General features: G+C 39.3%; 2 protein-coding genes across 2 annotated transcripts; one reads left to right on the plus strand and one right to left on the minus strand.

Moving 5' to 3' along the window:
• Nucleotides 1–1,355: 1,355 nt before the first annotated feature.
• Nucleotides 1,356–13,564, minus strand: LOC124059479 (polycystic kidney disease protein 1-like 2). Its single transcript, XM_046389498.1, has 23 exons — nucleotides 13,175–13,564; nucleotides 12,399–12,506; nucleotides 12,196–12,221; nucleotides 12,073–12,106; nucleotides 11,919–11,962; nucleotides 11,716–11,778; nucleotides 11,293–11,451; nucleotides 11,076–11,182; nucleotides 10,821–10,944; nucleotides 10,614–10,736; nucleotides 9,556–9,775; nucleotides 9,166–9,347; nucleotides 8,829–9,059; nucleotides 8,413–8,514; nucleotides 7,351–7,529; nucleotides 6,517–6,663; nucleotides 6,220–6,422; nucleotides 5,038–5,225; nucleotides 4,650–4,782; nucleotides 4,166–4,361; nucleotides 3,811–4,033; nucleotides 3,572–3,656; nucleotides 1,356–2,474 (listed from the first exon to the last, which is right to left on the minus strand). The coding sequence occupies exons 1-23, from the start codon at nucleotides 13,500–13,502 to the stop codon at nucleotides 2,428–2,430; spliced, it is 3,252 nt and encodes a 1,083-aa protein (XP_046245454.1). The 5' UTR covers nucleotides 13,503–13,564; the 3' UTR covers nucleotides 1,356–2,427.
• A 388-nt stretch (nucleotides 13,565–13,952) lies between these two features.
• Nucleotides 13,953–23,794, plus strand: dhodh (dihydroorotate dehydrogenase). Its single transcript, XM_046389512.1, has 9 exons — nucleotides 13,953–14,060; nucleotides 15,433–15,645; nucleotides 15,741–15,940; nucleotides 16,648–16,730; nucleotides 17,315–17,502; nucleotides 18,440–18,553; nucleotides 19,659–19,812; nucleotides 19,900–20,059; nucleotides 20,675–23,794. Exons 1-9 carry the CDS (start codon nucleotides 14,043–14,045, stop codon nucleotides 20,748–20,750), a joined length of 1,206 nt encoding a protein of 401 aa, XP_046245468.1. The 5' UTR covers nucleotides 13,953–14,042; the 3' UTR covers nucleotides 20,751–23,794.
• The last annotated feature ends 484 nt before the right edge of the window (nucleotides 23,795–24,278 follow it).

The raw sequence follows: 24,278 nt of genomic DNA on the forward strand, positions 1-24,278 counted from the left end.
CAGACCTGAAAATCAGTCATTTATTTGAGAGGACACTGGCAAAGGCTGCTGGGAAGGTATTTGAGAAATAGCTTGATGGGTGAGATAGATTTTGTTGGTAGAGCTCACTGAGACGTGGAAAAAGATGAGGCATATGAAAATGTGAAACGTAGATAATACCCACTAGCATAAGAGACAGAAGAGTGAGACTTTGAAAGCTGTAAGATTACACACAGTCTTGTACATGGAAAAAGAACAGTGAGTGGCTCTCCCTGAGTCCATTTTATTCAATTCACCCCCCCCCCCCCCGCTCTGATTTAAATGCACAAGTGTTTAAGTGCATTCAGCCTGTGCGAGAACTAAGCACTATATATTATAAAGATGTTTAATGCAAAGTATTTGGGTTGACTCAAGCCTGTGTTACATCACAATGACATCAAGGCCAAGCAGCAAAAAACTTGTCTTCATTTTGTATTACGTAGAGCTTTCTCCTGGCCCACTATAAACACCACAGAGCACGCTGGCCTTGAAAAGCAGCACCGACAAGCTGTTCATTATTAGCTTACAATACATAGCATTACTGGTAACGTCACCAGCTCATTTTACTCAGTGAAGGAGTCAATAAATTACTGTGGCGTGATTATGGTGCTAGCTGTTATGCCGAGGCATTGTGGAGAAAATGAGAGTTGTAAGCTTGTTTTTTTTTCTGCATTTTCTGGTAATTTCACTGAAAGGACTCATTCTGCACAGGAAATCAGAACAAGCTTTGTTGTAGTGGTTTTTCAGAGACTGACGGTACAGTTCAGGTGATGTAAGTCTCATTTGCTCTGGTCATATACAGCGAAGTAGGTCAAGCACTGCTTTTTCAGTAGTGATTGTAAATCATTAGACAGCAAACAGATTTGTTTTAATTCTGATAGGATTACTAGAATATGAACCGTCTGTATATTGGACCACAAAATGTCTGTTCGACACGTAGTTAGTGTAAGCCAGTTGTTCTCATTTCTGAAATTATCACACCCCCAACAAAAGGGCAAAACACCTAATAAAAATGGATCCAAGCTGAATTTTAGTGAAGTAAGGGTCAGCATGATAGCAACAGCAAATTTGTTTATTTTCCTAGCATAAATCATCTTGATTTAACTTGGTTTCACTCCACATTGTTCCACTTCTTAGTGTTTGCAAATTCCTACCCTGTGCTAAAGAATGGTGAATCTGAAAGGTTGTCAGGAAACAAAAACTTACATCAAATTAGTATAATAATTATGGAAATAATAATAGTGACAGTGATTGTGAGGCACAGAATGGTGGTTTTGGCTTTGACAATCAGGTTTACACACTTATCTTATTAAAATAAACATCACTGATACATTAAATACATGAAAACTTTAACAGATGAGTTTATTCATGCTCAAACACACTTACAGTACTGATAGTTGAAAACAATAAATATAAATAGTTGTAATAATTAAGTAGTTTTTCTGATTAAAGCACAGACGCTATAAGACAGGACACTGAAATGTCTGCAAATGTCTGCTTGTACTCCCCGATCAAAAGCATAAATTGGAGTGTTGTTTGGTCCGCTGCATGAATCATTCAAAAGGGAGGACAGAGTGAAGCACATAGAAGTAGGCATGTATGATGAAAAGTCATGACATGCACCTTCAGCATGTATTACCGTGACGGAGGTGAAATGAAAAAAGTCTTCAATTAGTAATTTGCTGCCACATGTGAAATTACACAAATGCACCTTCCCGCTCTTCTAAAAGTGAAAGTCCTCGTCGGTGTGCCATCAAAGGACGGTCGTCATACGCTGTGACGATTAGTCACATTGACAGCAGTAGGCTGTGGCTGTACTTTAAATGCTGTCCCTGTCAACATTTTTAAAGTCGCTAATAGCAAATAATCTGTCATTATAATTTTCATGCTAAAAGAAGAAGGATTCAGCCGAAGAGCCTTTGACACATACAGCGTATATAACAAGAGAGTGTACTGTAGATATTCAAAAAATTTGCTCCAAAATAGCTCAAAGATGGCACGTCTCACAATTTTTGACCCCCAAACTGCCGCTTCAGGGCCCTTTGAAGCTGTAAATGGATTCAACCAATTTAATCTGTCGACATGAAATTAGCAATGTGCCCACAGATAACATGAAACCAGAGATTTACTTTGCATACACACACATAATCGTGGATAGCAAATGACTTGAAAAAAGCAACACTTTGACATGCAAGAGCAACAGCTATTTAATTACGCGTTTACTGTGAAAACTTTATCAGACATTTGAGATTCTGTACACACAGAAAACAGCAGAACGTGTTATGCAATTTTTATATTTAGAAAGTAAAACTTCCAATAAGTGCAAAAGAGTGTTTAAGAAGTGAGGGTGTTGTGGATTGCAGCTGTGCTCATCAGAAAAGACAGCTTATCCCGCTAAATGCAGCTTCCTCACAGTGTGTCCCTGCCAGAGTACCGTCTACATTTGTCCTGTTGCTCTGTTAAATGGAGAAGACATTGCAGTAAGACTCACAGTACTTCACTTCTCTTCAACTGAAGCAAGGATGCAAAGATACACTTAAGAGGAAGAAAAGTCACTTGAGAGACTAAAAGGGTCACAAGCTTATAGCTGCCAAAGCAAATGTTTTTACTGTTTCATATGCATCATTACATGAGAGCTCTGTGCAGTCAGCCTGAAACAAAATGGAACAGATACCTCTGTCTGCTTGATCAATAATGAATATGTAGTTTGGACTGAACAATTGATGTGATAGGTTAAATTTAGATGTTGTATATTCTTTAAAAGAAAATTATTCGTAAAATTCAGTTGACTCTAGTAATACATGTTTGTTTTATGCAAGTTTTTGTTTCAAGTGAAATGCTTGAAAGGCATTTTAGTGAGTGAATTAGTGAGAAAGTAAGAGAAATGTTCCCTTTACTGTCTATATTATAGCTCTATAAATAACAGTAAGTAATAAGGTCTTTAAAATTGCATTAGCTGAGTTTTGGCCACTTGGGGGCAGCACCAACAACACACCACTGACATATTTGCATTGTTTAAGTTGGTGAACATGTTAGTCAATCCGTTGCTTATTTAAACATTATAACACAATATAGAAACATGTTTTTGGTAAATGTAAGTCTAATATTCACTCTTTTTATAGTTCTGTTTTTCTGTTTGTTTCCCCACAAACCCCCATGGAAAAAAATGATCTCTTTAGCCACTAAATGCTCCACTATTTTGACCAGCTACTCATCAACTCTGCTGTTAAATACTATCTTGAAGTTGTTCGATGATAATAATTATCTGCAAGGCTGACACTCCAAGCAACACATTGTTTCCCTCATTGTTATTAAATACACCAGCTTTATGGAGGATGACAGATGAAAAACTGGCTGAATTAGTTAGATTGCAGTGCTGAACTTCAGGGAAAAGAGAAAAGTGCATACTGCATACATTGTACATGACACATTGTTCATAGAGAGCTGGCATTAAAGTTTTACACACAGTAATTGCAATATTTTACTGACAGCTAACAGCCCATGCACCTTAACCAGTTTTGGGAACAGATGGGCAGCATAATGTTCTTCTTACCTAATAGCACTTGCTCAATTTCTTCAGTCTCCTCCACAGCTACAGGTTTCAGCAGTAATGCAAAAAACACAGCAACGCCTATCACCTGCAAACAAAAACAAGCCAGAGGAAATCTATTGTGTACCTGATGCAAAGAAATGTAAAAAACAATAAAGTCTTTTAAACAAGTTATTATATATTATTATCAGATATTTCTACAGGAAACAAATGGTCTTCACTCATACAGTCTTATTACCTACCTTGAGAGGCTGCAGTATAAAGATGCTCTGGAAAAGGGAGAGGCCCAGAGACATGACCCACTTGATGGACTTTTCTTTTCCATATTCAAAGCCGTACAACAGGGTGAAGAAAGTCGATACTCCACTGATGGACAGCAATAGAAACCAGCCCAGGAACACACACCACCAGGGCAGCCAGCAGCCAGCCGACCTCTTCGTCTTCTTCTTCTTCACGGGAGGAGGGCTGGGCAGAGCCACAGGAAGGAAGGGAAGAAGGATGTCACACGAAATGTTGCAATTAAATAAAACCAGTGATGTGTCCATACAGATATTATTTTTATTTCTGTGTGTTTTGTGTGTTGGCCAGAGTGCTGACCAGTAGGTCAAGTGGCTGGTGAAGACCATCTCAGCCTTGCGAACCAGCATGTTGGTGATGTTGAGGGTCTGCTGGTACTCTTCTGGACTCAGGAAGTTCCTTCCATCCAATTTCTCCAGGCACATCATGAGGTGGCAGAGCCCGGCGAGGAGGAACTTGCTGCAGTACACCCAATGGGGGTCACTCTCACTCTCCCCTTTGAGGATTACATACAGACCAGCTTGTAACTAGTGTGTGGAGAGACATACTCTTCTCAACAAAAAATATACATTACTGACAGCCTCATCCTTGAAACCTCAGGATGTATCTGTGCTGTGATAGGGCATAGCCATGTTTGATTTGTTTGAATGTATTTTAATCCCTTTACCTTTACAGTGCAGTACAGACAATACAACAATACTTGTTTTAAAATTGAGTCAGGCTAACACAAGGTAATAAAGGCTATTCTTCTGCCTAAAAAAATAAATAATAACAAAAAAACTACCCTGCATGAGCTGGATGAATTCATGCAGCTTGTCCAAAGCAGGGCAGAGGTCAGCTATGGACTCCAGTCTGTGCATTTCGGGCATCTTGTTTCTCGGACTTCTGCTCACCAATGAAATCACTTCCTCTGTATCCTAGGAGGGATGCATGATAAATGCCCAACACTACATGTATGCTATCTGATCAAAAGCATAGAAAAGTATGACTACATATTATACAGTAAAAGGTCAGTGGAAGTCAAAGCCACACAAAACCCCTACAGTTAATGCAACATAAACTGAATGGAAAATATGTGTCTTTGGGCTCGGTAAGGCAAGGTAAATGCACGGAAATAAGCCACACAAAGTGCTGAATACACTTTCACACACTTCGATATCACAAAAACACACCTTCAGAAGACTTGGTACGGTAACTGCAGAAGGTCTCGGTTGCCCCTCAGGGTCGGCTTTTGGAGATTTTGAAACTATGCGAGGTCTGATGCTTCTGAAGATAGTGATAATGAGGATGTTGATTGGAAACATAAGAAGACCACTCTCCACACCAACCATGATCTCCTGCCAGGTGATTTGCAATGTACCTGGAAAAAAAAAACACACAAGGACATTGTGTCAGTGATGGATTGTGTCAGGATCATCCAGTCACACAGGATTCGGCACGTTGGTGTTAAGACTGTCCTTTTTATTTGGAAAGGAAGAGCAATTTCATTTTAGGTAACAGGTAGTACAAGTGTAAAATGTAGAAATACACACATAAAGATAAAAACAAACAAACAAACAAAAAACAAACAGTGGCTGATGCCTTAGCTAGTGTTCGTGTTAAACCTACTTTAACTTTTACTTTAGCGTGCAGGTGGTGACAACAGCGTGAGTATGTCTGCAGGTTTTACTGCTGGTCTGAGACTGGCTAAATAACTTCCAGGAGAGGTTCCTGTTACATACAATCCCATGTGTGCACACACATTGGGAGAAAATTTTTTGCATTAGTGATCTTACTTGTATGCCTGTTGAACCACCTGTAACCTCTGAGAGGCAAGAAACAGGTCAAAGGATTGTCTCTGTTGTCTCATCCCACACATACTCTATTCATGAATTGCCGCAAGGCTATGCTGACGCCTCCATGTGCCTCAGTTGCACATGTGAAAGCAGAGGTGTAGAGACTGTATGATATATCAAGAAACAACTGACTGACAATTAACTTGTTTCTTAAATTGTTATTTCCACCTCCAGTGCATATATTGGCTTCAGCCTTTTGATCTTTAATACAAAACTTTTAGACCTAAAGTAAAGCTCTCATTATTTTACACATTAGATACTCATTAGTTCTTTATTATCCAACTTTTACTAAACTGTACAACTGACCTTTCATTCAAGATATCATACTCTTGAACTCTATATATGCATCTATATAGACATCTTTTTGCAAAAGTGAAAAGTTCACCAGTCATTGTTAGATGCCTATAACACGATTGTTTTGTAGCAACAGCAACAGTCATGAAATTAACAGAAAGATTTTGCTCCTCAGGTCATTAAAAATAAGAAACAGCTTAAATAATTAAACTTTCCATTATTTACCAATTTCAAATAGCACTGGCGAGGTCTGATCTACAGGAATGTTCCAGAAGGCGATATTGATGGCCATGGTGCAGAGGAGCAGGCTCATGCAGCAAGAGACCCTCTGGGCTCGTGTGAATGGACTGCGTGAGGGAGGATCCACTATGGACATCCAGATGTGTTCGTCCCTAAAACCAGTGGATGTTCTACTCTGGAAAATATTCCTGCCAGGGCAAAACAGAGATGGCACTGATCAAGTTACATGACTTCCTCAAGAGCAGGATCAGTTCAGCAGTGTGAGATTGGTCCAGCTCTGACCTGAAGCTGGTAATCTCGTTGCTCTTTGCAGCACTGAAGGCTTTCTTGGTCATGCCGTCTCCACGATCAGCGCTCAGCCAGCAGTCACATAAGAAATGCCACACCTGTCGTGTTTGGAGGTCTTGTATTGTCACCTTGTTTATATACCTGTTTATAAAGAGAGGTCGATTCCACATTTACCATATGGGTAATTTTATGTAAGAAATGCAAATGGTGAGCACCAAATGGCAGCATGAGGAGAGAATTCTATACTCATATTATGTATGTTGTGTATTTTATTTTAAATTGAACTCAAGGATGCTGATGCTGCAGTGGCCATAGCATCTTACTGGGAGTACTTCAAGACCAGTTTTTATTTCTATATTACACAAAAGCTCATCTCTGTTCTCCACCAACGTGTGTGTGCATGTGTTAAGCATGCTCAGAGTGGAATTTAATGAGACGTCAAAACAAGGTAGTGCTACGTGATGAGGCAGGTCTGACATTCTGAAGTGTCATTGAGGAGAGGCAACAAACGCTACCTGTACTCAGCTTTAACAGCCCTGTTTACAGGTTTACACTTACACTCTCCATTTATTCATATGTTGATCTGGATCAATCCAAATATAAGAACATGCACATCTATGTAAGTATCACTTCAAGGTAAACCTGTAAGTAAACATCATTTATAGTGGTTTCAGTATGCTATTTTCAAATAGCTGCCATGGATAACGTTGGGAAGTCAATGTAAAATGAAAACAGGTTCATTTTTCTGGGAAGCACTGTATCCTAATCTGAGGCAGTACTAAATGTTTTAATCCCTAGTGAAGTATGCTGCGTGTCTGTCTCTAGTACCATGACGGATGGCCTCCAGAGTTGTCATGCTGCAGCCGGAGGTTACGCACTTCGCCCAGTGGGAAAGGTGTGGCCAACAAGAACATATCAACAGCTCCCCTCTCAAACACAGGCTTGTCAGGATCTGTGAGGTTGTGTAAGTCACTCTCTCCCTCTGAGCCAGTCAGCTTCACTGTCACCTGCAGGACATAAATAATGTACTGATGCAGCACCATGCGGTTCACACTTCAGTACCCTGAACCGAGGTTATTCAAAAGGACAGATGTGGTGTTTGTATATCGTTTTGACCATTCACTACAAATCATTTCATCAGAACAGTTAACCATTTTCTAAAACAAAGTGCAAGCAGATCAGTGCTTTCTGCTTATTCTCCAGGCTTTTTTCTTCTTTTTTTTAAAAAAAAAGATTTTGGCAACTTTTAAAAAGACTTGAATCAACTTTTAATCCATCACAGTAAATAGTTAGCTGCTTTATCTTTTTGTTAAAGTTGCATCATTGAATGATAATTCAGTTGGGGGAAGTATATAATATTAAAAATACTTGTTAATGTTAATGTCCTTAAGTTTTTCATTAACTCAAAGCCCACTTTTGCTACTATCTATGTTTCTTGTTCTGACTGGGTAAACTAATCCAATGCACTGAAGTGGTGCTGGTAAATTCTAACAAGCAAGACTTGTAGATTGGCCAAAAAACAAATTTATTCATCGAAGGATTGCCTTACAATTCTTCAAATGTGTCTAAAAACAACAGTCAAGTGCCCAGGCGACCACTGAAACAAGTTTTGCTTGTAGTAATTCCTCCTGTTCATACTGTTCATATAAGAACCTTACTATTGTTTCAAGATGAACTTTAAATATTGTGAACCTCTCCTAGAAAACATGTGTTCATTTGGAGTATACACAATGTGTTGTAAACATGCAGTATGACTCTTTCAGTCAAGATGTTTTGTATCCTGAGCAAAACAATGATTATAAGAACAATTTAATTTGTTGTTGTGTTAGGAATATTAAAAAGACATAAATAATAAGTCAAAGAGTGTAAGTCAAAAAAGAAGACTCTTACATTGGCAGTAGTCCCAGCATTCTTGCGATGGCCAGTTTGAACACTGATCAGATAGTTGTACAGTGCGCCGGCATGATTGTCCTCCAGAAGAGTCATCTTCCTCTGATGATTCAACATAAAATATTCATAAACATGTTCATAAACATGAACATGTTGGCAGAAACTACCTTATTTGGACAGAGTTTAAATTTCCTCATAAAAGATCTACCATTTAAAAAAAGAACACTGAGTATGAAAATGTGGCTTAATGCTGGAGTGTTCTTATGATTGTTTCATTATACAGAACAGAATAGACTTATTTCTTATGTGGCTCGTTGAGTTTCGGGTTGCTGAATTGTGCCCACGTGATAAAACTGTATTCATGACAAACACATACAAACAGACTCGATTTTCGAGTTCCGCCTGGAGAGACTGACCTTGGAGCGTGACCTGCGGTCAGCATAGCAGGCCCACAGCAGAGTGATCAGGTACAGGCCAAAGAAAGCACACAACAGTGCCAGCACCACGTAGTTCTCAGACACAGTGGCAAACAACTCCGATGTGCGAGATACGTCCACGTGGTTCGGCATCACAAAGAACGAGCTCCCGAAGAGAGTGAGGTGGTTACACAGACACTGTGCTCGTCCTGGAGTGCTTTTCTCTCCCACCTGAGACAAAGACACCACATTCATCACTGTCTGATATGCACCTAATTCACAGAACATTACTGTACATGAGCCAAGCTTATCAGACCTTATCCTGGTTGAAACTCACCTGGCAGCCATCAGTGCTCCATGTCTGGTTCTCTGTGTCCCAGTACAAGCATTTGCTCATAAAAGAACTGATCCTCAGTGTCAGACCTGGCTCCCAAGTAGAATTAAAGAGTCTGGTGTCAACATGCCAGACTCCAGGAGTCTGCTGTAACATCTCTGGAGTTATCATCCAGCGATAGCCTCCTGTTGCAAAAATCAGGATAAAACCAGAATTAAAAAAACAAAAAAAAACAAAACAAAACAAACACTTTGTCTGATATACTAATATGCACAATAAGTGGGAGCACAAACATGTAGTGCAAACTGTGGCAAACAGATGTCTGCTACTATTTTGTGAACGGAGCTTAGAGCATGTGGCAGCAGATCAGTGCCTGCTTGTCGTGACAGTTACCTGTTTGGCTCAGGATGGTGGAGTTGCTAGAGTATGTATGGTTAGGAGGTGACCCTTGAGACAACTTAAGAATCAATGACACATTGGCACTGGGCTCCACGCTGAAGAAGATGGTCACATTAGGGTCTAAGATGTTGAATGTGGTCAGAGCTCTTGTATCTTTCTCCAACACAACAGTACTATTCATGACTGCTGACGCATTTAAACGAGGCATATAGATCTGGAGAGACGAGAGAAAGCAAGTTATTACCGTTAAACTCAGAATAAAGGACAAATATGTTAATTAAGCAAAATATAGACAGAATTAAGATCTTTGGTTGCAATCGCTGTACCCAATAAATTTTGTCTGTTCAAAAATATCCAGGACAAAAATAGATGTGTGAGCTCTGGGAGGAAAGTTTCCTTTCTCTGTTCTGAAAATACTTCAGTGACCAAAGAGGGTCAGTTTAATTTGAAATTGATATTTTGGCTAACTTTGCATCAGAAGTGTTGAAAAGAAGGCAAGGTGGAAAAATTATTTAATGACTTTGATGTAGCTAAGTATCTTATCCTATATCCTATATAGCATTTACATTATTAAGAATATGCATAATTTTGATTGTTGACACGAAAATCAGATTTTTTTTAAGTTACATCAATTGGAATTTTTCTTATTTTTAAATCATATGCATGACACAATAATTTTAAAAAAAAGTTATTTTTCTTCTTCTCTTTGAAGTTATTTATTTAGCACCTTTTCTCCCCAGTTAGGTGACGATTCCTTACTCCACAGTTGATCCAGGAAGGGTCTACACAATCATGTGTTAAGCGTTTCGATAAACAAGTTGTCACTAGCTGCTTCTTTTCACCTCCCAGGTCTCTAAACTTCTAATAAAACTGGTTGTTTCCTGGTTGTTCATGTAAAATTTCAATCTCACTTCTGCCATTTTTAAAATGGCACCAACTGGGCCCTGGACACCACAACGTTAAATTGTCTGTATGTAATGCATTATGTTCTGCAAATATCACTTTTGCTTTTCCATTGCTTGGCACTGACATAAAAAAAGAAATAACTGGACCTCTATCATCTCTGGCAGGTTTGTTAGCTTTATTTCTGTGTCTCCATCACGAAGTGAAAGGCTGCTAACAGTCCCTGTTACATTGTCATCAGATGGATGGGGATTACTTGAGAATGTAGCCATCTAAGGAGAAAAGCTCTGTTAGAAAGGCTGTGGGTGACAACAAATATACAAACACACTTAAACATGATGATAACACACACAGACCTGAGCGGAGATTTTGCTGTACTGTCCGAGCTGAGACTGAAGCGCTGAATATGATGGGAGTTTAATGAACTCACCATCTTTCTCTGAACCCAGCACTGAATTGCTGAGGTCAGCAGGTTTATGACTGGGGGCAGGAAAATAAAATTTGGAATATATCATGAAACAGCTTTTAAACAGACCTGCTTCCATATTTACATGGTTAAAAACGAAATTAAAGTTTGAAAAGCATTTGAAGAAATGGTGAGCGATACTCACAAGCTCTCATAGATTGTGCCTGATGGGTGCCTGATAGTAGTAGTCTCTGTGGTACCCAGCAGCCCAGAGACAGTCCGAATGATCTCAAGGACACTCTCAAGCAAAGTCTGGAGATGGGATAAAAAGCAACATCGCCTGACTGTAACAGCCATTAACACAACAAAATGACAAAATGAATGCTTAAAGCTGCCACAGTCTGACATTTTTTTGAGATTACCGGTGGGTTTGGATTAATGTGGATGTCACATTTTTTCATCGAGAGAAGAAGGATGCCAGTGCTACAGCGGATGATGTGTCTGATCGTGTCATTGTTTTTCCTAGCAAATTCTGGAGTTACTGTTTTCGTGCCCTCCAACAAATCCTGAATGAATTTTTTCTGTGAAAAGGGAAAAAAAACAGACAAAAAAATTTACAATTACAATAATACAGTGGCGGACTCGTGTTGTCTGAGGGGCAGGGGCGAAAACAACAAAAAGGACACCAGCTGCATGAGGTGGGGCACACATAGCACGTAACTACACCACCTCTCTAATAACACAGGGGGCTATTAGCTGTTTGACCATTAAGAGATCAACTTTTATTGCACCGGTTCAATAATAAACTACTTTCCAGAGGCTTCCCAACATGGTAAGGTACGCACACTGCCGCGATTTGTCGGTTCCCCTGCTGTCGTTTCCATTCGCAGTAGCTCTTCATCTGCTTCCTGTCTCAGAAAACAGCACATGTGAACTTTGGGCTCTAATTATCAAAATGCCAGTTACTGTACTATTGAAGAGTTTTCACAGTTCATGTGTCAAACAGTGTGGGTGTGTTTGTATGTAAAATTAATGGCACTTTTCTAACCTGGAGAAGTCTGACAATGTTGGCATCTACATCCCTTTTGAGCCCTGAAATCCAAGTGGGTTTGAAAGGCAGATAAACAAACTGAACTGTATGATTTCCATTATTCACTTTCACTGTTGACTGAAATAATTAAACAATTTTCAATCTAACTTACGAGATGGAGTTGCAGAACTGGATACTAATGGCGTCTACAAAGAAGACATGAACAAAACTAACATATGAAAATTCAGTCTTGATGTTTATGGTTTTTTTACTCACTGTGAAATGCACCTCTTACCTCTTTGTTCAGTGAAGACCAGAATCCTTAAAAACAAGAATGACACTTTTAACAAATAGCACTTTGCATATCAAGTGAAAGAAAACTGTAAGACATTTTACCTAGTTATGACGAATGCAAGAGAAAAGAGGAAGAAAGGGAGACAGAAAGGAACAAAGGGAAAAGGAGAGAGTTAAAGCAGCGATTAAGGAGCTGTTGCATACTGTGGATGCAGAGGAAACCTCGTCTCTGGTTGCAGTCAGACGTTGTGATGAGCTGAAGTGGATTCAGCTTCATGTATGAGCAGCTGTCATTTAAAACGCCAACATTTTCTGCACACAAACACACACAGACACACCATTTGGAGGATTTCCTTTGCCTTACATTACCCTTCAAGATAAAAAAAAATTTACAGCGGTACTGCTGATTAATCTGTCATTCATTTTGGAGACTAATCTATTATTCTTTAAGATGTCTAAAGATAGTGAAACAGCCTCCACAAAAAGACTGGGAGTTGGAAAGAAAAGGGCCTCAATTCAACTCTCAACAGTGAAGCTTTGAATGATATCAGATAAAATCTTTATTGAAGGAAGTTGCAGTCCAAGTACTGTGTAATTTCATTATGCATTAAATATCATAATGGTCAAATGTCATCTGGATTAACTTATTTATTAAGAAATAATAACTTCCATCTCATTTCTTATTTGTACATCTCGCATGTACTAATTTTGTCTCGTTTGCCTATTAAAGTTGAATTTTGTTAATTCTTATCCCCTTTGCTGGCAAAGCTCTTAGGCTACTGCTGCTCATGTTAAGACAACATTAAACACTGATACATTCGAAAAGTTTGTCTTGTTTAAAAAAGGCAAATAGGCATTGCTTGATTTTAAGGATCACAAGCCAAAAACACAAATTATTCATAAAAAGCAGATGTTGTGTACGTGTGTGTGTGTGTGTGTGTGTGTGTGTGTGTGCACGTGTGAGTGTGTATTTTACTCACCTGAGGCAGGTCCCTGGTACGTCTCTTGGACCCTCTCCCCCAGCCACCAGGTGAAATTGCTGGTTCTAGCTCTGGTGATGTTCTTCAGAAAGATTTTGATTGGGCTGTTCATCACCTTCAGGAGTTCCCCTCCTCGCTTTTCGCAGCTGCTCCTGGCTTGGGACCAGGTGTCGGATCCCTCAACAAACTCAAAACAGATATTTCTGAAAACAAATTCACACAACATAGGTAAGTCATTCCCTGGACAGGCCTCGGACTTTTCTGGGAAAAACAGAAATCCAACTGAAAAAATCCACAAAAATATAGCAGTTCGGAGTAACATGTCCATGGTTATTATGATGTACAGAGCCAAAGCTCATAATGCTGCAGGAACTGTAGTAGGAGCAGCAATTGTGGAAGATCCCTTCCGTATGTCTCATGGAAATGAGCTAGCTTTCTCCAGAAAACTCTGCATATGTTCTCAATAAATTAGGAAAATCATTTCAGGCACTCAAACAAGATGCAAAATGGGAAGGAGTCACTTGGCATCACTAAAGGTCACACAAGCTGAGCCTTTAAGGAATTGCCCTGGACGAGGTTTTCACTTTTTATTTGGTATTAACATAAAAAAATATATAATTATTGTGTATGTATTACAGTGACTGTTTTTTATTAAATAGATAAATATTCTTAAAATCAAATCATCCAAAATATCCACTGCCTTCATATTGTCCGTTGAACGGGCCAACATTCCTGAATCTCCGCCACCTTCCACAGCCAGCATTGAAATATCGCGAGAAGATAGAGCGGAAGCTGCGTCCGCACGTGTTTGTGTAACACTTTAAGAGATCAATTCAGTGCCCTTTGATGCAGTGACAGCACTGGTTCCATGGCGGGACGTCTGAAGGTAATTTCAGAGACACTCTTGGTTTGGGCCGAATCAAATCATTCAAATACATCATCACGAAACCTGTGTTTCTGTTAGCTAGCTCGGCTGCTCCGTTTAAATGTGAAGTTATCACAGGAGACGCTCCAGTTCAGCTGTGCTGTGTCTTTGCGTGTTTCGTATGGTTTTATAATAACACACGGAGAAACACGAACACATACACATCGCCCCTTGAAAACGATGTTTTGGTTCACGCATTGTGGAGTATGCCAAGGATTTGGCTAATGCACAAAGAGAGGTAACTCAAGTCACTTTAGTCTCCTTATCGGTAAACTGTTTTCATTCAACACAAACTAACTAACAGGCTCTGGTGGGAAGTAACTAAGGTCATTTACTCCAGCACTGATTTAATTTTGAGCCACTTTCAGTACTTTACTTGATTATATTCAGTACATATTGCTTTATACTCCACTACATTTGACAGCTAAAATTACTAGTTGCTTTGATTTTGTTTAAGATAAGATAAGATGAACTTTATTGATCCCGCAATGGGGAAATTCACTTGTCGTGGCAGCTCACAAGAACAGAAGAAGAGTGCAAAAAGTGTGCAAAATACACACAGCACATATGATCAACTAACTACATGTGATTGACAGGGACATAAAAAGATGTTTACTTGTAACTTGAGTATTTTTACACTGTGGTATTCTTACTTTTACTAAAGCAAAGAATCTGAGTTTTTCTGCCCCACCTCATGCACCAGTAGTTTCATTCTTACTCTTGGAGTAGCTTTTCTTTTTTTTTCTTCTTCACATGTTTAATACTGATGCTAACCAGTGTCAGTAAAGTAGCTCTAATCAATATCTGAGCAAAGTATTTCCCTCTGGAGTTGGTAGAAAACAAAAACAGAACTGAAAGGAGAGTGAATATTTGATTTGCTTTTGCCAGGTTGCTGGAAATACGACTCCTAATGAATGATAATGTTGCTTCATAATTCCAGGATGTCTAAACAAGCGATTCTTTGCTAACATATCAGCTGAACAGGTTCTCAACTTATTACTGCTGCTTCTCAAGTGTTCAGAGATATCAGATATTACAAGGTTAAAGTCGTTATCTTGAAGCACAATAGACTGCAGACGTTTTGACTGAAGCACAGGTAAAATTAATTCATGTTAATGGTGGTTCACATCCATTCTTATTTGCTTAGACTTTGTGCAGTTAGTTTTTCCTGTACCCTAACTAATTATTTAACAAAACACTATGTGCAAACTCATTCAAAATCATGAATGGTGGTAATTAACTCTTGCCAGTCTATTCACAGTCATTAATGTCTGATGTAAGTACTTTGGAAGTCACAGTTTTAAGTATTCATTTTTCATGTTGCTGTCAACAGAAGCAGTTAAAAGACGCAGTGAAGGTCATCAGCTCAGGTAGCCTTCTGTTTGCCTCCTACCTCACTGCGGTTGGAGATGAGCGTTTCTATGCCAACCAGGTGATGCCCCTGCTGCAGAGGATTGTCGGGGCCGAGACGGCACATGTCTTGGCAGTGAAGATGATTGGTCTGGGTCTGGTTCCTCTGAACCGCTACCGGGACCCTGCATCATTGGTAAGCATGTAGTCTTACTTTGTGCTTATTGACATTTCCCATTGACATCAGAATGGTCCTAGACACTGTAAGACTTTGTTTTTGTGTATCTACAGGAAGTGAATGTCCTGGGATTAAAGTTCAAAAACCCTATTGGGATTGCGGCAGGCTTTGACAAGCACGGTGAGGCCGTAGACGGATTGTACAAACTGGGTTTTGGCTTTGTTGAAGTGGGCACAATCACTCCCAAACCTCAGGAGGGGAACCCCAAACCACGAGTGTTTCGACTCACTACAGATCAGGCAATCATTAACAGGTAGGTTTTTGGTCTTTCTTCAGAGGAATAGACAGTGTTTGTTAGGGGCATATATATAGATGTGTGTGTGTGTAATTGGTGCATTTGATTAGGTTCACTCTAAGGATTAAATCTAATTTATTCAGTGCAGTTTTTTCCACACTGTATTCTTGATACAGAGCTTCATCTACTTAATTAGTAAACACTTATCAGTAAGGCAAACATGTATAATGCAAAGGTAATAAATGTCAGAAATATGACTATATATTATGTTTAACAACAAATCAGAGTAAACACTCTTGGAAGTTTCTTGCTATAATTAGCAATAAAATACCAACAATAATGTTTGTACTTCATATCAAGAAATGTCTCATTATAATGACATTATTTTATGAGACCTTATCTGTGGTCGTAAGGAAGCCAATGTCTCAGAAATTAATTAGCTTTAGCATTCATGGCTGAAGATTAGGCAGATGAAAAAATATGATACAAGACACAGCTCAATAAGCCAGCAACTTGGATAGCAACTTGGTTTACCAAACCAAACTTGGGTTTCTCAAAATGACTGTGGTAGATGTGGCAGAAGATTATCTCTACGTAAGAGCCTCAGAATACACACATTCATCCAGTTTCATTTTCCTCAGGACCATATTCATTAACAAGAACAACATGCATACTTTTAGGCCTAAATGGGAGATCATTATGTGTATGCTTGTGCTTCTCACCAGATATGGATTCAACAGCTGTGGTCTGGCAGAAGCACAACAGAGGCTGAAGGCCAGAGGATTCACACAGCAACAGCAAAGTAAAGGTTAGCAAACACTCCTTATGTTCTGTAGGCTTCTCATCTCAGTGCTGGTGTGAATTGATTATTTTTTGCCCCCCCCCCCCCCCCCGCCCCCCATTATTAACAGCTGATGTGCCCTTGAGCAAGGCACCTAACCCCCAAGCTGCTCCCTGGGAGCCTGACATGGCAGCCCAGCACATTGCTCCCGTGTGTGTGTGTTTACTGCATGTAATTTGCTGGGTGTTGCATGTGTGTTCAACCAAGGACAGGTTAAAAGTGTGTATATGTATGTATGTGTATTTTTACATACACTGAAATTTTATAGCTTTTTAAAGCTGATTCTTCTTCTTCTTCACGTAGTTTGTTATCTTGAAGCCAAATACCATATTGGGTGTGTAGCTAAATACATTATTCTATTTCTTCTCATCTGTTTTGATGATCTTGACCTCTCCTTGTCTCACGTTTTATTGTGTCTGATCCATATTTGCTTACAGCCTACTTAGCACATCAGCAGCCTCTGCCCCAGTTGAGTCATGTGTCTGATGATGCAGCCTGTGTTTGTGCTTGTCTGAACTTTCCTGTTTGTGTGTGTTTGTGTGGGTTAATAGCTGGCCTTCCCCTGGGCATCAACCTGGGGAAGAACAAGCTGTCCCAGGACGCACGAGCAGATTACCTGGAAGGGGTGAGAGAGCTGGGCCCGCTGGCTGACTACCTGGTGGTCAACGTCAGCAGTCCTAATACACCAGGTCTGCGGGACCTACAGGGGAAGGCTGAGCTCCATCAGCTTTTACAAATGGTAGGACTGTCTGAATGTTCATGAAATTACTTTTTTTGGGACGCAACAGTGAGAGAACACAATGAAAATTTGTCATCTGACCACATTGCTCAGCCTTTCTCCCTCAAAAATAATTAAACTTGCACTGAAATTACAAGTTAAGTTCTTATACAGTAGATCTTAATTTTAAGATCGGTAATCTTAAATGACTCTACAGAAAGAAGAGCCAGTCTTAGTCCTTAACTAATAAACACATCCGTTGTGAAACATTGGGTAACTAACTGCGTCGCACATGCTGAAGAATCATTGAATTATTTAGCTGATATTTGCATGGTGATAAAATAAAAATCAGATTATTTCCACTGTTTTTTTTTTTTTGCTTGAACATCTCAATAGTTTCTGCAGCTGTAGCTGTAACACAGCTCACCATCAGTGAGAATCAAATGCTGCTTTCCCCTCACAGTAAAAGGGAAAAATGAGTCAGGACAGGGTTAATGAAATGTCCCAGAGCAGTGACAAAGAATCAGGTGAAAGCCCTTTCAGTATTGTGCAATCTCCAATGTTTAGATATGACACTGATTAGACTAAAACAGACATATTTCTTAACGAATTTCCTTAAAAACATTCGGTAAGGAATTCTAATGCACTGAGGTTTGATAAACTAATTCACACTACATTCAGTTGTGTTAAAATGCCACAAAACCCCATTCTGAGATATCAGATTTGAAAGCGTTTTGAATTCGCACAGAGGATGTGTTCAAGCTTAAACATGGTGTGGAGTTACTCTACAGCTGAAGTAACTGTTCTGTTTAAAGGCTGAATTTTTAGTCTTTGACATGCACGGTTTCACGCAGTATGTTACAGCACGGTACATGTCTTTCTGTCTAGTTTCCAGTAGTTTTAGCTCTCTCTGCCCCTCACCTGATATGCTTGTGACCTCCTCCTACGTTCTGCTCAGGTGCTGAAGGAGCGTGATGCCCTGCAGGGAGAATGCAAACCTCCAGTCCTGGTAAAGATCGCCCCTGACCTCACTGCACAGGACAAACAAGACATTGCTGATGTTGTCACTGAGGTGGGAATTTAATTATTTTATATTTGTCATCATTTTCATTTTCCTTACTGTGCATTTTATTCTCTAGCTTGTTCTCAATTTAATTTTATTAGACTCTTTTTTTTTTTTTTCCGTAAGATTTTGACATGTTTCGCTTCTTCTTTGTTGTACAGTTCTATGAAATAGAAGTTAAATCAGATAAGATTGTGTCCCTTATCTGTGGAGTCTCTTTAGAGAACTTTCATGTGGTGTTTTAAGGTGCATCTTATCTTATTTTACACTGTTGTTTTAACTCTTCTCAAGAGCATAGGGAAAAAACATGTAGCATTTTTCTTTGGAGAAACCAGAAACCAAGTTTGGGTCCTTGTCTGAGGTGACAGTAGAGTCACATGTCACCACGTGCTCCCATGCAAACCTCGCACACCTTTTGGAAGGGTGCAACCACCTTCACGTTTGACTGCCAGCTGGGTTGCTGGTCAGATAAATGTGACTCTAAAGAACAAATTTAGCATCTCCCTCTTAATTAAAAATTATATTTCACTTAATTTTAATATTTTAGCAGTAAATAACACCAGGCAATGAAGGAGAAAGAAATCAAATAAAGATAAACGTTAAAATAAGGTTTAAAAAGTCTAATGAACAAATTTAACAGATATGGCACATCTGATCCAAAGGAAGGAAAAAAAGTGATTTTAAAATTAAAATGATAGAAACTGTTAAACAATATAACTTTTATTATCGCTTCAGATTCCTCCTTTCTTCAGTAGGTTCCATGTTGACACTTTAGTTTAAACAGCAATCTTATGGTGTAATTGGCTCATTTTTTTTAAACTCAGCAGTGCACTATTGCTCACCAGAAGCTGATCGGCACTATAAAAATAAAGAATAACACTAGGTTATTTTTTTATTTTATTGCTAAGAAATACAGGGTGTTGTTTTTGTATTAGTTGAATCTTAATGGAAGAAACAAGAAAAGAGCACAATTTAAACAGCACTCTCTTTCTGTCACAGTACATTTCACATTCAAGGTCCATGCAGTTGCTAACATGCATCAGTTTGCTCCTGTGCACTCAGGCACAATAACACTCACTTCCTGTCCTCTCTTTGTTGTATGCTCTGTTTGCAGCTGAGAGTGGATGGTTTAATGGTGTCTAACACCACGGTGTCCAGACCAGAGACCCTTCAGGATCTGCTCAAATGTGAGGTCGGTGGGCTAAGTGGCCAGCCTCTCAAGGACCTCTCTACTAACACTGTGAGAGAGATGTACAGCCTCACCAAAGGTACTTATTTACACACCGTGTCCATTTCTGATCACCCGAGCAGTGAGTGAATACACATAAAATACACTTTTAATAATGTTTTTGTAGGTAAAATACCAATTGTTGGAATTGGAGGTGTGGCCAGTGGGCAGGATGCTTTGGATAAGATCCGTGCCGGTGCATCACTTGTTCAGCTTTACACAGCTTTGACCTATCAGGGCCCACCTGTAGTGACGAAGATAAAGCGAGAACTGGAACAACTTCTTAAGTGAGTACAACTGTGAATTAAATGCAGGGCAAATCTTTTAGTGGATGCTGAAGGATTTTTAGAGGTATTTCTTTTTAATAATGAAATGGTAATTCTGGTTTAGTAAAACAGCTCTACAAGTCTGGAAACAAAGGAGGTCAGGCTACCGGACAGGTTTTATGCAAACCTCCAGGTTGCCCTAACTTATTTGAAAGAGAAAATTATCACCAAAACTGTCAGTTAAAAATGGTCACAACAATTTATAAACTGTTACATGTTGTTAAATGTGTTCAGTTTTCAGGTTATTCACTACATTATAGCTCACTCACATTTGGTTTTGGATCCAGATACAGTGGTTCAGATCATCTGGTTAAACTGTTGGTTTTTGTATAAGGTGTATAATCATCTCGTCTCATCTGACTTCTTTTGAGTATTGTTGTCGTGTTCTCAGACATCAGCATTTACTTTGAGTTATTATAACTGAGGGAAATTCTAATCCAAGATATGTAAATACAATCATAATAAACTGTATATATTCTCGGCCTACCCATACAATAGTATTTGACAGCAACACTAATGTAGGTGACGTGGCAAAATGAATATGTTCTCATTCCCTGCAAACGTTGTTTTTTATAGAGAACAAGGTTTCAGCAGCGTATCAGAGGCAGTCGGAGCAGATCACAGGGAGCAGATGGGTCAAATCAAAACCTGAGCCTGCTGAAAGAGACACTATACGTTAACACAGACGCAGCACCTTCAGCTCCCATCCTCTTCAACTAGGCTACATAATCCTCCACGTTTCCTGAACTGCGATGGGTGATGAGGATTTGTGTTTGTTTGTCCGTCCGCCTTGATTTCCGAGATGAGATATGGTCTCAACTGATCTTTGAAACCATATTTTTAAGTATTTGTGCATATGCTGCACAAAACAAATTCATAGCTTCTCACGTTCTGCTTGAACATGACGGTGAAGCGACTAATGATAACTCTTTGATGTTGTATGGCCACATTAACAAGCTGAAGTTTGTAACTTCAGACGCTCATCTTTTGTTGTTACAGTGTAGCAACAGTAAATGAATCTCAAGTACCAACACCAAAGTGCTTGAACTTCTTCTACACGAAATATTCCGTAGTACTGTAAAGTAATGTAAAGAAAATAATCTAATGTCTTATGGATAAAATAATGAAACATCCATCCATCCAAAGAACTAACAGCTCTAATGTTGGCTGGGATTTAGGCGAAGACACAGTATTTGTTTTGCTCTGTGCTTTCATAGAGGATCTGCACTGCGAGTCCTATCCCCAACAGCTGAGATACACTACAATTCCAAAATAAAAGTCCGATGTTTTTCTTATTTGCTTACATGTTCATATAAAGTTTGATTGAGCTTTCTCCAAAACAAGAGCCACATGGTGCACCATATGTAGATAGATATGAACCATTTGCAGGTGTCACATAATTTCTTTTGGGACTTACTGACATCATAAGCTGATCATGTAGAAAGCTACCTAGTGTGGACATGAACTCAGTTTTACGTATATAAAAGATATTTATTCTTGTGTGAGAGAGCCACAGGTTGACACACACTACTTTTTAAGCAGGATTTACAGCAGAAAAAATACATTTTGGTGCTTTTTACAGGGTCTTGTGACAAAACCTTTGACATACTGGAGCCTTGATTTTTAGTGTCTGTATGATACTGAATTAAAACAATGTTTTTTTTAAAAAAAATCATCAAATCTGCTGGGATTATTCATGGACACCAGAGGGTGAACCATACTGCCTGTGGTGACTGCTCGATCTACTATGTTGCCACCTTCAGAGCAAAACTTTTCCTTGTACGTTGACAAATCTCTTCGTCTGTCAGTCAGATGAGCAAACACGTTACTCCTCACTTGAAGAATCTATTTTCACAATTTTTTTTTCTGTTATGTTGGTGAACCGGTGAGATAATTTTGGCAGATTTTATTAGTTTATTGTCTATCAAAAAGAAGACTTTTCAAATAGATGCATCACTGCGTTGCGTTTTAGTCAGGTTGGTTGTTTGAAACATCCTCTTTTTGTTTTTATTTTTTTCCTGTGGCAAAAGACTGTGAAACAATAGTGAAAGAAACACACGTTTAGGGAGATTACATTCACGTTCTGTCCATTTTCTCTTTGTGTTACACACTGATTAGGTTTGGGATTAGGTCCTGTGGGTTGTGAGGACTGCCATCAGGCAATGGTGTTACCATTGTCTGCAGTGGTGTTCAGGTGGGTATGGCACACATTACAATGTGAAGAGATGGTCAGTGTTATTCACGCCACCAGTGAGCAGTTTCAACATTCTGAGGGAGCAGTGTTAAAATAATGTGTTTGTGATGAATATGAATGTACTTGTAGTATACTTGATCTCAGCAAACACATTTGTCTTCCTGTATACATGTGGAGAACAGCACGTGTTAAGGTGAATCACTCAGTCTGGTAAATTTGCTTCGAAGTACAACTAAATAAATAATAATAATATATGAAAAAGCACAAGAACTGCAGTACTCAGTGCTTCGAACAAATATAATCATTTTCCACAGTCCCTCTGCAGAGAAACAACTTCTGCCTCACAGAGTAAAGTCAACTTATTCTGTCTAATCATTTGTAGCAGTAGCAGTGGAGGTCTGATGATTTAAAGAGATTTTTAGCCTTGAAATAACTGAGATGACTTTGCTATGTTCCCTGCAGCAATAGCGAAAGCCCTTCAAGTCCTCTTTCCACCCAGCCAAACTCTCACTCCCCTCCTCATGTTAGCTTTGGGCATTGTGCTATCATGACCTCCCGTTGGTTGTGACTGGAGTTTTTTTATTGTTATTCTTGGGTTTTTCCTCACTCACTGACACGTTGAGATGCCTTCCTATAACAACACCGCCCGCAGTGGTCATTAGACATAGCCAGTGAAGGCAGCAGTACTGTGAGGATCAGCTGTGAGCTGCCGGCTGCCTCCTTCTCCATCTCTTGAGGCCAAGTGCAGACAGGCTTGTATCCCGTATGTGGTGCCACGGAGGGAGGAGGGTGAGGCCTGGCTTCCAGACAAGACAAACTTTAAAACTGATGGCCACTTAGATGTACGGTTTCCTCATATAACATTGATCATAGCTAGGAGGCAGCACTCTGTTCCTGAGATGCTCTTTGTGCCGTGTTTTGATATGATGTGAAAGCCAATGGGAAAATGAAGGTCAGTTCTGCTCAAATATCTATCTCCCATTGTGCATGTATTTACAATTATGAAGTATTGTTTTTCTACCACACCATAATGTGACTAACCAACACAGTGAGAAACCGTTATCCGTGTAGAACAGATGTGTTTCAAACTCATACAGCCGTGAAGACGAGGGAGTTAGTCCCTGTTTGACAGCAGAAAGAGAAACCACACAGCAGTGGATGAACTTTAAAGACAACTTCTGCTTCTGTAATATGCGTATGCAACACATGTAAGCAAAACAACGCTAATGCAGAAAGACAGTGGAGGAAAGGGAGATGGACTGAGGTCAGATAGTCTTCATGGCTTAGAGTTCTTACTCACTGAGCGAAAAAAGCTGCAACACTCTGCTAGGCCTGCAACTGTGGACTGGTTTCATTAGATGGATGGATGGACGGACAGATAGTTTAGAAAATGTCAGGAATCCTCAGGTTCCCAGAGGCCTATGTGATGTGATCCCTTCAAATTGCCTGTTTTATCTGACGAAGATATTCAGTTTTAAATAATAAAACAGTAAATCATCACATTTGAAACTGTCATTGTTTGGTGTTTTTAGTAATGTCAGTTGGTCCATCACGTTGATGCAAAATGAATATCTCAGCTATTGGATGGCTTGTCATGAACTTTTCCTCCAGATGTTTATGTTTCCTGGAGTCTCCAAACTTCAGTGATCCCCTGACTTCTTTACATGTGAACATGTTAAAATTTTTCACTTTAGCATTTTGTCAAAAAGTTTAATTTAAGAGTTAAAAACGTTTCGTGTTTGCGGTAGTAATTTTGCATGACAGATCACAAAACAAAACAAATGCAATAAGATTAAAGAGTAGAAACATGGACTTAAACCTAAAGACATTAGACAAATACATGAATAAAACAAATGCCATAAAGCAGTACAATAATACTATTTACTCACAAGTTAAACATAGCGATGCAGTAAAACTCTCAATGTGGTTTGTCAGCAACCAAACTAACTGAGGGGTTATTACCAGGTTCTATGACAGGAGTAGATA

The sequence above is a fragment of the Scatophagus argus genome, chromosome 1, assembly GCF_020382885.2.
Source record: "Scatophagus argus isolate fScaArg1 chromosome 1, fScaArg1.pri, whole genome shotgun sequence".
Taxonomy (NCBI): Eukaryota; Metazoa; Chordata; class Actinopteri; family Scatophagidae; genus Scatophagus; species Scatophagus argus.

Coding starts and splice junctions, on each gene's coding strand:
- LOC124059479 (XM_046389498.1), bottom strand. CDS start 13,502: ATGGACATGTTACTCCGAACTGCTATATTTTTGTGGATTTTTTCAGTT. Junction 12,107..12,195: donor GGTCTTCACTGAACAAAGAG/GTAAGAGGTGCA, acceptor TCTTCTTTGTAG/ACGCCATTAGTATCCAGTTC. Junction 4,783..5,037: donor CCGTACCAAGTCTTCTGAAG/GTGTGTTTTTGT, acceptor CATCCCTCCTAG/GATACAGAGGAAGTGATTTC.
- dhodh (XM_046389512.1), top strand. Junction 15,941..16,647: donor GATCAGGCAATCATTAACAG/GTAGGTTTTTGG, acceptor GCTTCTCACCAG/ATATGGATTCAACAGCTGTG. Junction 19,813..19,899: donor GATGTACAGCCTCACCAAAG/GTACTTATTTAC, acceptor ATGTTTTTGTAG/GTAAAATACCAATTGTTGGA.